At 47.1% G+C, this 15,527-nt stretch overlaps 1 protein-coding gene across 2 annotated transcripts in view; it reads right to left on the bottom strand.

Moving 5' to 3' along the window:
- The window catches only part of COL15A1 (collagen type XV alpha 1 chain), a 120,836-nt gene that overhangs the window by 69,028 nt on the left and 36,281 nt on the right, over nucleotides 1–15,527 (bottom strand). For both annotated transcript variants that reach the window (XR_007518617.1, XM_049895496.1), the window contains exons 3-5: nucleotides 5,308–5,855; nucleotides 4,239–4,313; nucleotides 2,606–2,686 (exon numbers count right to left, since the gene is read on the bottom strand). Coding sequence is in view for 1 of the 2 variants with exons in the window: in XM_049895496.1 (XP_049751453.1) it covers nucleotides 2,606–2,686; nucleotides 4,239–4,313; nucleotides 5,308–5,855 (704 nt within the window). In the remaining variant the exon portion in view is untranslated. The remainder of the gene's footprint in view (nucleotides 1–2,605; nucleotides 2,687–4,238; nucleotides 4,314–5,307; nucleotides 5,856–15,527) is intronic.

Below are 15,527 nucleotides of genomic sequence, written 5' to 3'. Positions count from 1 at the left end.
ATACCATGGTCCAGGGGAGAGGCCCCAGGTCGGGAGCCAGGGGGCTCAGGCTGGAGTACTGACTCTGCCCTGGAGTGACCTTGGCAAAGCCACCTTGCCTCCTGAGCGTATGTCTGATGCCATCTCCCTTGCAGGATTGCAAGGAGGAAATGAAGGTATTACGTACAAAAGCACCAGGCACATGGTAAGCATCTAGAAAAGCTGGTCCTCTTTCCTCCCCTCTCTTCATCCTTTCCCATTCCTCTGTCCGTGTCCAAAGCTGCCTTCCTGTCCACCAGGAAGTCATCCCTGACCACCTCTTCACCATGATCATCTCATGCTCTCAAACTAAATCCTCTTCCTGTCCCTCTCTTGGGCCACCTTGGGTTATTGGGATCTCAGCTTAAGTCTGCCCGCCTCAGAGACTGCAAACTAGTGCACTGTGGTGGGGGGTACAGCATCAGACTGAGAAGGCCCAAGGGCCACTGCTCTGTGCTCTGCTGCCCTGTGCCCTGGACATGCCCATGAGGTGGCCAAGGGCTGATGGGCACAGAAGATTGCAACACTACCCAGCAGCAGCCACCCTACCAGTCCCTGGGTAAGCAGTTGATTCTTAACTTCTTCCATCCCAGCTGCCTGAGAATTGGCTGTGGTCCTGGGGATAGGCCCCTGCAACACTGTCCCTGGCCAGTAGCACGGGGTCACAGCCTGAACCCTGGACAGGTCACTGGGAGGCCCATGTGCTAGCTCAAGCTCTGCCCATGCAATCTTGGGAAGTCTCTTCCTCTCTGTGGCCTCAATTTGCCTATCTCTACAAGGGGAAGTTTGAAAGAGGTGTCTTTTAAGTCCTTTCCGCCTGTAGACCAAAAGGAGTCATTCAAACAGAACAACTCATTCAAATCAGGAAAGGTGCATGTCAGGGTTGTTTCCTTTCACCATAATCAAACTGTATGCTGAGCAAATAATCCAAGAAGCTGGACTATGAGAAGAAGAATGTGGCATCAGAATTAGAGGAAGACTCATAAACAACCCGCAATATGCAGATGACACAAGCTTGCTCACTGAAAGTGAAGAGGACTTGAAGCACTTACTGAAGACAATCAAAGACTACAGCCTTCAGTATGGACTGCACTGCACCACGAAGAAAACAAAAATCCTCACAACTGGACCAATACATTATGATAGATACAGAAAATATTGCAGTTGTCAAGGATTTCATTTTACTTGCATCCACGGTCAGCAACCATGGAAGCATCAGTCATTGCATTGGGTGAATATGCTGCAGAAAACCTCTTTAAAGTGTTGAAAAGCAAAGGTGTCACCTTGAAGACTAAGGTGCACTTGACCGAAGCCATGGTATTTTCAATTGCCTCATATGCATGTGAAAGCTGGACAATGAATAAGGAAGACCTAACAGAATTGATGCCTTTGAATTATGGTGTTGGTGAAGAATACTGAACATACCATGGACTGCTAAAAGAACGAACAAACCTCTCTTGGAAAAAGTACAGCCAGAATGCTCCTTACAAGCAAGGATGGTGAGACTTCTTCGTCTTATGTACCTTGGACATGTTATCAGGAGGGACCAGTCCTTGGAGAAGGACATCATGCTTGGCAAAGTAGAGGGTCAGTGGAAAAGAGGAAGACCCTCAATGAGATGGATTGACACAGTGGCTGCAACAATGGGCTCAAACATAGCAATGATTGTGAGGATGGCGCAGGACTGGGCACTATTTCGTTCTCTCGTACGTAGGGTTGCTATGAGTTGGAACTGACTCCATGGCATCTAACAAAAACAAAGCTCTACAGTCCTATTCTGCCCACCCAGATCCCGCAGCCATGGTCTATAATTTATTAGCCTCTGTCTTATTTCCATATCTCTGCTTTTTTCTAACCAGAGTAAGCTAGACCACTCGAAGGGACTGCCTGGGACTTTTCAGAGACTCAGACACTGCTTGCTGTTTTCATTAAAAATGGGAAGCTTGATGTTCCCATATTCTGACTCAGTGCTCCTGAAACCACTTCCTCGTCTTGTCCTCAGTGAATTCCCAGGAGGGAGGAGGCTTGCATCCCTGGGAGGAGGCTGCCTTTTCTGTGGCCAAAAGTGAACCCTCAGGGAGGACTTTGCAACTTTCAGAGGTTGGGGCCCTTTCTTCTCCCTCACAGCTGAGCCCTGAGCAAATGTTTCGACAGTCACTGTTCAGGGTCATTTCCCTCATGCCAGGCACTGGGCTGAGACCTGCCTCTGCACTGCCTCATCTAACCTTGCAACAATCCCATGAGACAGGATAACTGTGATTACCATTTTATGAAAGAGGAACCGAGACTCAGAGAGGCTAAGTGACCCAAGGGCACAGAGCTGGGAAATGACAGAGCAGCATGTCTGCCTTTGGACAGTCCTCTTGTGTCCATGGCACATGGTGGCACTGAGGTAAAAGGCGTTCCAGTTCACCCAGGGTATCTGCAAAATGCCCACCAGCCTGTACTTTCCTGAATCTTCCCCCAGGTGAGCCAAAGGTCGAGGTCACAGATCTAAGGACAGAGACATCAAGCCTGGGGATCCCCAATGCCCCTCAGCCCCCTAAAAGTAGACCAAGATTACACAGTGCAACACTCCAGTACTCACGGGGGCTTGAGTGTAGGTGACGGCCTCTAGAATCTCAGCCACTCCATCTGTCTCCTGAAGCCCACTCATCTCTCCTGAGGCCTGCGTAGAGACAAATCACGCCACGCATCAGAGAGGCAGCAGTTTACACCAGAGACTGACAAGTGGGAAAGTAACAAAAATGTGGAAGAACTCTATGTGTGTGTCTGTGCATGCACACGCATGAGAGAGAACATGGTGTGTACATGAGTGTGCGTGTTAGATATTCTTTTTGTTTCCTTCCACATTTTATTGCTCAAAAACACACACACACACACAAATTTTATTTACGGTCTCTCTAACACATCTATTTGCATTTTTTTCAGGTTCCCTTCAACTTCTGTCAAAAGGCACTCCAATCTTCACAGAGTTGTAACCAGAATTCTACACTGCGAACTGTTACACCCTAAGTATCCCTTCGTGTTGCTACATAATCTTCATAACTAGCCTTCTACAAATGGCAACCAATGAGTCTGTGCTCCATGACTGTGTAACCAATCCCTTATCACTGGGCTCGAGTTGTTTCTACTTTTTCATTATTAACGGTAACACAGAGATGAATGGCTGAACATATGTAAGGTCTTCCTGCGCTCGGCGTCACCGGAGTGCCAGGCTGGGTCACGGGCTGAAGGAGTACAGTCATTTCTTACAGAGTCAAATTCCACTCCAGGGGACTTCCCCACCAAACTGACAGCAGTGTTTGCTAAATTCATGAAATCAACTTATGTTTTATTTTTGGGTTGACACCATTCAAAGACAAACAGAAACTCCAGGAACATGCCACCTCTGCTCGGCCTCTAACTTTTGCATCATGCTGTCCCTTCTACCTGGGTGCCCTTCAGCCTCTTCATCTGGCTACCTCCTGCTTGTCATTAGCCAGGTGTCAACTCCTCTCTGACTACTTTCTGTTCCTCCTCTTTCCCCTCCCTGTCACACCTCCCCTGTGTTTCAATCACACTCAGCTCCGTCCTTGCATTTGGGTGTGTAGGTTATGTGAGCAGCTTGAGGACAGGGACAGTACCCAGATTATCCCTGTATCTCCAGCATCTACCCAGGGCCATCACCTGGCAGGGGAGGGAGGGAGAGAGGGAAGGAAGGAAGGAAGAAGGAAGAGAAGGAAGAAGAGAGGGAGGAAGGAAAGAGGGGAGGGAGGAAGGGTGGAAGGAAAGGAAGAGTTATCTTTTTTCTTGTCCCCCCCCCCCCCCCCATTTTAGGAACTAATTCATTTGCCAAGCTTAAAAGCTAAATTTAGGTTAGTTTTTATAGGACTTCACACCCAGAATGTCTTAGAGTTTTAACTTTGATTTTAGAATCCTGACACTCTCAGCTGGCAGGAAGGCTGGAAATCAGACTATTGCCTGCCACAGCCACGGAAGAACCTAACACCTTATAAGAAGCAGAACCCTAAACGCCAAAGAGATGGCTGAAGCTCTTAAAAAAGTAAAATAAAAAAATTTAAAAAGCCCAAAATAGGACTTAAAGCAGCGCTTGCCAAGACAAGAGATTTCAGAGATGCCATGACGTTAGAGATGAGGAATTGCCTGGACACCGGACCCTTCCTTGGCAGGCTGCTGCCAGGGTTGCAGGGCCCACTGTGGGGGCTGGGGGCACTCACCGAGGACTCTTCAGCTTCACACAGCTCCTCAGGGGCCTTGGGGTCAGCATGGATGGTGAGCTGCTGTATGGAGCCCTGGGGAAAAGCAGAGGGGTCAGAAGTTGCTGTTTGCACATCTACAGCACAACCGCCGTAACCACCAGCGGAAACCATGTTTTTTTGTAACAGAGGAGAACATGTGAAAGAACAAGGGTGAGAATTGTGACAAGGCCACCAAACCACCCCTTCGTCTTTCTCGTTATATCTCCAGTATGAAACAAACCCCGTTAGCTGGAAAGGTCCTTGGAGAACACTATGTTCACAATTGGACTAACACAAACCAAAAACACCAAACCAGTTGCCAAGAAGTTGATTCCAACTCATGGTAACCCCAAGTGTGTCAGAGTAAAACTGAGCTCCATATGGTTTTCAATGGCTGATTTTTTGCCAGGCCTTTCTTCCAAGGTGCCTCTAGGTGGACTTGAACCGCCGACCTTCCCATTAGCAGCCAAGCACATAAACGTTTGCACCACCCAGGGACACCCTCTTAAAATATGCCAAGTGCTTCTATATGGGGTATCTTATTTAACTCGCCAACCTGTGAAGTAAGTTTTATTCTCCCCACTTTACAGATGAGGAAACACAGAGAAGCTCAGAGGATTCAGGTACTGTCTAAAATCATCAGGCTAGTAAGTTAAAGACTTAGCATGGGGAACTAGGTTTTTGAGTTCCAAGCCTAGCATTCTTCTCATCATAACATACATGCCCCTCTGAGGACATAAGAATAAAATAATATTAACAATAAACCCATTGGTATGGAGTCGATTCCGACTCACAGTAACTCTATGGGACAGAGTAGAGCTGCCCTATAGGGCCTCCAAGACTGTAATCTTTACAGAAGCAGACTGCCACATCTTTCCACAAAAAAGCTGGTAGTTTCGAACTGCTGACCTTATGGTTAGCAGCCAGGCACTTAACCACTGTGCCCCCAGGGCTCCTTATAATAATGATATTTGCTGGTATTTACTGCACAGCGAGTCTGTGCCCCGGAGCCTCTCTCATCTGCCGGGAATAGAACTTTGATACTCACGGTGAATCTCTCCAGCCCTGTGGCTCCTGCATTGCCTACGAAGATGCCCGCACTGGGTTCTATATTCAAGGCCTGAGAGGACCGCTGGAAGGGGATATGGCTGTGCTCCTCACAGTCCACGAGCAGGGCTACTTCCTCGCCCTGGACGATCACGGCAAAGCGGTTCCACCTGTGAGTCATCACTGGCACTGAGAAGACAGCAGCTTCATGGGACACGCGGGAGCCGGGCTCTGTGTAGTAGAGGATGACCTGCTGGTGGCCATCTGCCACACCTGAGAGCCGCAGGCCCAGATAGATGACTTTCTGGAAGGCATCCGTGATGGCGAACAGCACACCACCTTGGGCGCTGCTGGGCTTCACTGTGACCCTGATGGCGAAGTCCCTGAAGAAGGTGGATGGGATGAGGGTCCTGGCCGGGCGGCCAATGTTGGCACCAGGCCCGAAGCTGTAGGCTGGGAAGCCACCGTAGCCTGTGACGAAGGACACGGAGGCGGGCAATGGGACACCGACGAGCTCCGTGAGATCCAGGTGGCCCTGGGAAGCCGGTTCTGTAGGGAAGGAGAGAGGCCATGTGTCACACATGTATTCTACTATGACTGGAAGAAAGCAGGAAAGAAAAAGTCCCACTATATTTTCTAAATTCGTGTTTTTCAAACGTTTTTGGAATGACCCCCAATAAGACATGCATTTACATCGCAACACAATCTGCACATATATTTTCGTTGGTAGCTGCCGTCGCGCACACAAGGGAACAAAACACTGCCCAGTCCTATGTGATCCCCATGATGCGTGTGGATTAGACAGTTGTGACGCATAGGGTTTTCACTGGTTGGCTTTTGGAAGTAGATCACCAGGCCTTTCCTCCTGGTCCGTCTTAGTCTGGAAGCGCCACTGAAACCCATTCAGCATCATAGTAACACTCAAGCCTCAGTGACAGCCGGGCAGTGGCTGTGCGTGCGGTGCGTTGGCTGGAGATCAAACCCAGGAATTCTACCATTGAACCACCAACACCTCGCATACATATATAAATAAATACATATCTGCAATACTAAAATAAATATTTCCTTAAATATTATTTCCTTTTAATACTCATTGGGCACTCTGACATTTTCTTTCCTATTTAGTTACTATTTTCCATTCTATTTTATTAAAAACCATGCTGGATCAGGGCCACAATAGACGGACCCTGATAGAAACTGAGAAAAGCCCAAAACAGAACCAAAATTTTTCAAAAGTCCAGACTTACTGGACCAGTTGAGACTAGAGGACTCCCTGAGACTATAGCTCTGAGATACTCTGTCAACCTCGAACTGAAACTATCCCCTGAGGTCACCTTTTAGTGAAATAACAGATTGGCACGCAAAATAATGGATATTACCCTTGAGTACAGTGCTCTGTTAAAAAAAAAAATCTACACGAACCCAAAAGGTCAACAATTTCTCTAAAGCAAAGATGAGAAGATAAAGGGGCGGGGAAACTCAAGTACTAGAAACAGAACAACCAGCACACAATCAAACAGAATGGTGACACATTTGAAAAATGTAACTAATGCCACTGAACATTTTATGCAGAATTATCGAATGGGAACCTAAAGTGCTATGTAAGCTTTCACCAAAAATAGAATAAAATATTTAAAAGAATAGAGAAGCAACTCTTCTTGCAAAAAAATAAATAAAATAACTATCAGGTGAAAAAAAAAAATCATGCTGAAAACAAACAAAAAACCCAAACCCACTGCCGTTGAGTCAATTCCTACTCATAGCGACCCTACAGGACAGTAGAACCGCCCCATAGGGTTTCCAAGGCTGCAAATCTTTATGGAAACAGACTGCTACGTCCTTCTCCCACAAAGCAGCTGACAGGTTCGAACCGCCGACTTCTGGTTAGCAGCCGAGTGCTTTAAACACTGAGCCACTGGGGCTTTTCACTACCTGCTAGCGGGTCATGACAGGCGCTATGGAAAACTTTTAAAAATATTTCCTGTCCTAGAATATGTAATGTGCACCCATCAACGATGAGATTTTTTTCCCCCACTGCTTTCTGTAAAACTGGGTAGGTTTATTTATTTTGTTTTGTTTTATTTTGAATGTGGTCTGCTGTTTAAGTGCCTCAGGGTGTGGGAAAGGATGCAGGGAGAAAGTGAAACGTCACAAGACTCCAGGAGAATTGAAATTTCCATGACCACCATGCAGTAGGCTGGCGTCTTCATCGTCAGCACTCCCTGAGTGCTCACTGCGTACCTGGTGCTGTTCTAAGCTCTTCACAGACATCAGCTCATTTCATCCTCACAACAACCCCACGAGGTTAGGTACCATCATCCCCATTTAACTTCTGAGGAAACCAAGCCTTAGAGAAAGTAAGAAATTTGTCCATGGTAAATTTGATCCAGGGTCAAATCCAGGGCATGTGGCCTGGAGTCTGGGCTCTTAACCACCACACCTCAGGGGGGAGAAATGATAGGCCTCCTTATAGGTTGGGTCGCTAGGTGCCGCTGAGTCGATTCTGACACACAGCGCCCATGTGATAGAGTAGGACTGCCCCATAGGTTTTTCTAGGCTGTAATCTTTACGGGAACTGATGACCAGGTCTTTCTCCTACGAGCCGCTGAGTGTGTTCAATCCACCGACTCTTTGGTTAGCAGCTGAGCACTTAGCCATGTCTCTTCCCCACCACCATACCCCCATTTCCACCTATTGGCCCTTATCTGAAAGAAAAATTAAAGAGTTATTAGGAGTTTCATTAGCTCCTTCTCAGCCCAGGGCTCCTTTGGTGGCCTGGAAAGGAACCCAGGCTCAGAGCCTTGGACCATCCAACCACCGTCCCTGGGAGAAGACTGCAGGCTGGCATGCAGGGACCCACATCCACTGCCAAGACACCCGTGATGGCCAAGGTGTCAGCAGGACCCAGGGAGAGGTAGACAGAACCACTGCAGCTGAGACAATGGACAAGCAAGGCTTTTTGGCCTTGGAAGTGGTGCCAGGTCCTGAGGGTTCGGTGGATGAGGAGGTCTGAAATGAGTGGGGATCAAATCAAATAGCGGCTTCTTACAGGGCCAGGGGTAGGCAGGCTCACCTGGCATCTGCCTGGGCAACAGCCAAAGGCCAGGGACTCATGAGAACCTCAGTGACAACAGGAGGCTTGGCAGGCTGGTCTCCAGGAAGGACCCTAGCTGCTCCAGGGCACCTCTGAGTAAAGCCCCACCTGATGAATCAAACCTGCTTTCCAGTTTACCCAACTTGCCACTGTCCTCTTGGACACAACTTACTAGCTGTGCGACCTTGGGCAAGTCATATAACTGCTCCCAGGCTGATGTCTTCCTCTATGATATGGGGTGACAGCGTGTGATCCGTGGGGATGCGTAAACGTGACCATTTGTGTAAACTCTGGTAAATAATAGTAGTGATGCAACAAACATTCATTCGCTACTCTTTATTTTTCTAACATTCACTCAATAATCCCAGTGGGCAGAGATTATTACCTCTACTCTGCTGACAAGGAAAACAAGCAGAGCTGGGTGCCTGGGTGCCCTGCCCCCTGTGCCCCTGAGCTCCCAGTAAAGAATAACAACAGCTTTGTTTTTCACCCATGATTTTACTTAGTCTTCACAGCTGTTGTCCCATTTTACAGATGAAGTACTTAGGAAGAGGACGTTACACAGCTAGTGAGTGGCAGGTGGTTTCAAGCCCTGGCCAGTCTGACCTATGGTTGGGTCACTGCTGCAGCCTCACTAAGATGGGGCTCTCTCTCATGGGTCCGGTTGAGGCTCAACCCATTCGTTATAGCAATGACCCTTCAACAGCAGGAAGGATGGAATCAGAACCCCAGGGGGTCCAGGGATTCAAGTTTCCCATGGGTGGTCATGTGAGTTCCTGGAGGTGTGGGAGAGAGACAGGCCCCAACCCGACCCCACCCTGCAGCACCCACAGGGAAGACTGCCCCCAGTTAGCAACTAGTGTGTACGTGTGCATGGTTTGTGTGCATGTGTGTATGTGCATGTCTGCGTGTGTGTGTGTACATGTACATGTATGCATGTGTGCATGTGCAAGTGTGTGTGTGTGAAAATTTATTACGAAATACTTAGGACATTCAAAAAGGTATAAAGAGGAACACTACGCATCGATAAAGAACAGTGATGAATCTGTGAAACATTTCATAACATGGAGGAACCTGGAAGGCATTATGCTGAGTGAAATTAGTCCATTGCAAAAGGACAAATATTGTATAAGACCACTATTATAAGAACTTGAGAAATAGTTTAAACTGAGAAGAAAACATTATTTTGTGGTTACGAGAAGGGGAGGGAGGGACGGTGGGAGAGGGGTATTCACTAATTAGACAGTAGATAAGAACTACTTTGGGTGAAGGGGAAGACAGCACACAATACAGGGGAGGTCAGCACAACTGGACTAAACGAAAAGCAAAGAAGTTTCCTGAATAAACTGAATGCTTCGAAGGCCAGTGTAGCAGCGGCAGGGGTTTGGGGACCACGGTTTCAGGGGACATCTAAGTCAATTGGCATAATAAAATCTATTAAGAAAACTTTCTGCATCCCACTTTGAAGAGTGGCGTCTGGGGTCTTCAACGCTAGCAAGCTGCCATCTAAGATGCATCAATGAGTCTCAACCCACCTGGATCAAAGGAGAATGAAGAACACCAAGGACACAAGGTAATTACAAGCCCAAGAGACAGAAAGGGCCACATGGACCAGAGACTACATCATCCAGAAGAACTAGATGGTGCCCAGCTACAGCCAATGACTGCCCTGACAGGGAACACAACAGAGAACCCCTGAGGGAGCAGGAGAGCAGTGGGATGCAGACCCCAAATTCTCCTAAAAAGACCCGACTTAATGGTCTGACTGAGACTAGAAGGACCCCAGTGGTCATGGCCCCCAGACCCTCTGTTGGCCCAGGACAGGAACCATTCCTGAAGCCAACTCTTCAGACATGGATTGGGCTGGACAGTGGGTTGGACAGGGATGCTGGTGAGGAGTGAGCTTCTTGGATCAGGTGGACACCTGAGACTATGTTGGCATCTCTCGCCTGGAGGGAAGATGAGAGGGTGGGGGGGGTTAGAAGCTGGCGAAATGGATACCAAAAGAGAGAGTAGAGGGAGGGACCAGGCTGTCTCATTACGGGGAGAGTAATTAGGAGTATGTAGCAAGGTGTGCGTAAGTTTTTGTGTGAGAGACTGACTTGATGTGTAAACTTTCACTTAAAGCACAATAAAAAATTATATATAAAAAAAGGTATAAAGAATCACATAAGAAACATGCATGTGCCCACCACCCCACTTAAGAAACAACAGGTCAGCTGAGCTGGAGCTCTTACTGACTCTCTCCAATTACATTCCCCTGCCCTCACCCCAGAGGGAACCGCTCTCTGGGTAATTTGGTGTTTCTCATTCCCACCCATTTCTTTATATGTTTACTATAAGGGTATGTGTTCCTAGCAGAATGCAGAACCCTGTGCATGATTCCACACCTCATGTAAATAGTAGCACGCTGCATGCATTCTTCTGACACTTACTTTCCCCCCTTCCCCACTCAGCATTGTATTTTTGAGATCTATCCTTGTTGGTACATGTGGCTCTAGGTCATATATCTTCACAATAGTACCCTGTGGTACAAATAAACCACAATGTGCCCTTTTTTCTGTTGATGGAAGGTGAGGTCTCCATCACTATTACAAACAATGCTATCTTGGGCTTTCTTATACTCAGGAGCCCTGGTGGCATCGTGGTTAGGCACTCAGAGAGAGAGGCTCCAATTCCTGACTCCCACCCTGTAGCACCCACAGGGAAGACTTTCCAAAGTCAGCAACAAGTGTGTGTGTCTGTGTGTGTGCATGCATGGGTGTGTGTATGTGTGTGCCTGTGTGCGCTGGCAGTTGGAATCCACCAGCTGCTCCTTGGAAACTCTATGGGGCAGTTCTATTCTGTCCTATTGGGTCACTATGAGTCAGAATCAAGTTGCCAGCAACGGGCTTGGTTTTTTCATGTGTATGGTTTTTCTTGGTTTTATACTCAGTCAGGAAATCAAATGACACATTGCATTGGGCAAATCTGCTGCAAAAGACCTCTTTAAAGTGTTAAAAAGCAAAGATGTCACTTTAAGGACTAAGGTGCTCCTGACCCAAGCCATGATATTTTCAATTGCCTCATATGCACGCAAAAGCTGAACAATGAATAAAGGAGATCAAAGAAGAATCGATGCCTTCGAATTGTGGTGTTGGTGCAGAATATTGAATATACCGTGGACTGCCAAAAGAATGAACAAATATATCTGTTTTGGAAATACAACCAGAATGCTCCTTGGAAGCAAGGATGGTGAGAATCCATCTCACATACTTTGGACATGTTGTCAGGAGGGATCATTCCCTAGAGAAGGACATCATACTTGGTAAAGTAGAGGGTCAGTGAAAAAAAGGAAGACCTTCAACGAGGTGGATTGACACAGTGGCTGCAACAATGGCCTCAAGCATAACAGTGATTGAGAGGACGGCACAGGACTGGGCAGTCTTTCCTTCTGCTGTACATAGGGTCGCTATGAGTTGGCACCGACTCAATGGCACTAACAACAACAACATACATAGCTCTGAGCGCGTACCTGTGCATGTTCCTCTAGGGAATCCACCTGGGGGTGGAATTACTGGAGGGTACGGGTAGGTACAGGTTCAACTTCGCTGGATGTCACTGAGTTGTGCTCTGAAGTGGCTTTTGCATCCCCACCAGTAAAGTATTCTTGTCAACACTTAGGGTTTGTGACTTGGGAGAGGTCCTCGGGGCTTTTCAACTGTAGTGATAATGTTTATTTCTTAAACTAGCAACATTCGGAAGAACTACTACCTGACTTATTTTTCATAACTCATTTTATGCAAATATTTCACAACATTTTTTGCGAAAAAAATGACCCCCTCCTCAACAGAAGGGCAAGTCTGATCACGTTGTTGCTCTACTTAGAAGCCTTCTGTGGCTACCCAGGTTGTCAGAGTCAGCCGGGCTGCAGCCGCCTGGCTTGAGAGGCCTTTTGCGGTCAGGATCCAGCTGCACTGTCTACTCCACAACATGCCCTGACACAGTCCCCCGGGAGCCCATGCTGTCCAGGTCTTCACACATCAGCCAGAAAGAACATGTTCCCCTCTGCCGTTCACCCCACCCCACCGCACCCCACCCGGCACACACATACTTTGCTGGAATAACTTCTGCTCATCAATCAAGACTCAGCCCGGCCTCCAAATCAACAAAAAACAAAACAAAACAAAAAACCCATTGGTGTGTCTCATAGCAACCCTATAGGACAGAGCAGAGCTGCCCCATAAGGTTGCCAAGGTTGTAACCTTTACGGACACAGACTGCCACATCTTTCTCCCTTGAAGCGCCTGGTGGGTTCAAATCACCAACCTTTCAGGTGGCACCTTAGCACTTAACCATTGCATGGCCCAGCCTCACCTCCCCTGAAATCTCGTTTCACCTCCCACAGCCCCCCTCCCCTGGGGGCCCCCAAACTGGGGTCCTTCATCATATAGCCCCAGAATACTGCATATGTCATTGTTGGGTCTCACGTCTCTCTCCTCACTGGAGGATGAAGATAAGGACTGCACATTCATCTCTGTTCCCAGCGCTCAGCCCAGTGCTGATGGGGGAAAGAATGAATGAGCAAACGAATGAATGAATGAAGTCCAACCCCCTCACTTTACAAAAACTGAAACTGAGGTTGAAAGAGAGGAAGTGTTTGCTGGCCCCAAACTCAGATCTGATTCTCAATTTAATGCTCTCTAATTTGCAACTTACTTTAAAACAGAAATTAACTTTAAGTATAACTCAAATCCCAGAAGGTATAGACGAAAAGATGAATAAATCTGGTTGAATTTGACTACAAAAAATAAAAAAGCTCTGCACAGCAAAAAAAAAAAAAATCCCCACAATGCCAAATAAAACCCAAAAGCTGGGGGAAAAAATATTCACTACATATATCACAGACGAAAAGCTAACTTCCCTAATACATGAAACACTCCTACAAAGGAACAAGCAATTTTCATAGGCTTAAATTTTTATTTTACTCATTTTATTTCTAGTAACCTATTGCTGTCAAGTCGATTCCGACTCATAGCGCCCCTGTATTTCCAGTAAAGGACATAAAAATGGCTCTTAAACTTATGAGAAGAAACTCAACCTCACTCATCGTGAGAGAAATACAAGGTAAGACTACGAAGAGATCCCACTTCCCCTATCGGATTGGCAAAGATCAGAACGTTGGCTAAGAAGCTATGCTGTCAAGGCTGTGGGGGAAGAGGCTCTCTCACATATGACTGGTGGGAGCATGCGCTGCTATAACGTCTGTGGGAGGCAATTTGACAATATTGATCAAAATCACAAAGGCACATGGACTCTTTGACACAGTAGTTATACTTCTAGGGTTTTTTTTTCTTTTGCACATAAAGTTACATATGCAAATATAAAGTACTTATAAGAATATTCGCTGCAGTGTTATTTAAAATTCATCTAAATATCCATCTTTGGGAATGGCTAAATTAATAGTAGGGTATAATACACCTAGACAATGAATGACGATACAGCCTTTAAAAAGATGTGATTCCACAGGGACTAATACGAAACAATCAACAAGATGTATTATGGAAAATAAAATAAAAAGGTGCAAAACAGAATTGCCCTCAGTTGGAAATATATATATATGTAGTAGAATACATCTAGAAAGATATCGAAGACAGTGGTACCAAAGGTTGTCTCCAGGGAAGGGAGCTGGGTGGCTGGGGGCAGGAGTATGAAAGAGACTTGTTTTTCTCTGGATGCCCTTTTGTACTTACTGAATTTTATACCATGTACATGGTATGAAAAATAAAGACATTTACATATTTTTAAAGACATTAACTTCCCCTTTAGAAATGATAAAACCTATTCTTGCGGCCCTTCACTGAGATACAGCGCATATTTGTTCAAAAACAGAGGAAGAAATAAAGGAAAGGAGGAAGGGAGGGAGAGAGGGAGGGAAGGAATGTAAGCAAGAAAAAAAGCAAAGAAAGCAAACGAAAAAGAAATAAAAGTAAACAACCCACTGGGACCTCCTTTCTTCCTCCCATTGTTTAAAGGAAAAACAAAAAAAAACGAAGAGCACCCCACTGTCCTGCATTCTTCTTCATTCATCTACTCTGGTGATCAAGATTTTCCTCTAGTTCCTGCCTCTCTCTCTCCCTTACCGAATGGGATGGGGAAGCTCCCTTCTAGCTGGGATGCTCCAGGTTTGGGAGAGTTCAAGATTCCAAGGCAGGTAAATGGGTCAGAGCCTCACATCCAATGGCTTGTGTCCAAGTGGTGTCCTGGGGATTCAAGGGCTGGGTTCATGGGACTGGGGTGGGGGGGGGGAGGTGCAGGGGTAGACAGGTTCCCACCTGGAAGACTGCTTAGACCAGCCCAGTGTTTCCCTTGGCTGGTGTAGCCCTGGCTTTCACATGGCAGTTCTGGGAATTTGTATTCCTAGAGGGATTCTGCTAATAATAATAATCACAAATCTATCCAACTTCCTTGTTATATAGACAAGGGGAATGTGCCATGACCAGAGACACAACCGGAAAGTGGCAGAATAAGCAGTGAAGCTGGAGAGAGGGTGGCTGTGGGGCTGATTTTGAATCACAAGTTGCCAAAGCTAGTGCCCTTCCGACACCCCCTGGCTGCCCCAGCCCTTCCACTGGGGCACTGGCCATTGGGTGGCCAACTGGAGAGCCAGCAAAAGAAAGAGCCGGCCAAGGAGAATGCTCTCGGCTTTGGACAGAGCCAGGTTCAGGTGCAACCTTGGTCATTTACCAAGTGTGTGGCCTTTGGGCGGGTGACTTAATGGTGATGGTGATGTAGGGGTGTCCCCACCCAGCTTACATGGTTAAGGTGGGGCTCCATTGATAAGAGGGAGAGAAGCACAGGTGCTCAGCATATGGTAGCTATCGGTGCTCGATTTGATTCAAACGTACAAGCTTTGCAAAAACCAAAGTCTGCAAAGAGATCCCTTCTCTCCTTCCCACCTTGCCGCCCAGGCCTCAGACATGCGCAGAGGAGAAGCGTACAGCCAGCCAACAGGCCTGTTTCCACTGGTCTGGCCACAGAAGGAGCCAAGCCCACAACTCTCCAGGAAGCCCACATCAGCCCAGCCCTGCCCTCAGCTCCCTCACTTCTCTCCCCATGCAGGCCTGTGGTGGCGTGGCAGACAGTGA

Source organism: Elephas maximus, chromosome 9, assembly GCF_024166365.1.
Source record: "Elephas maximus indicus isolate mEleMax1 chromosome 9, mEleMax1 primary haplotype, whole genome shotgun sequence".
NCBI lineage: Eukaryota > Metazoa > Chordata > Mammalia > Proboscidea > Elephantidae > Elephas > Elephas maximus.
Note: the sequence above shows the minus strand (reverse complement) of the source record. Positions and strands in the feature narration are given on the sequence as shown.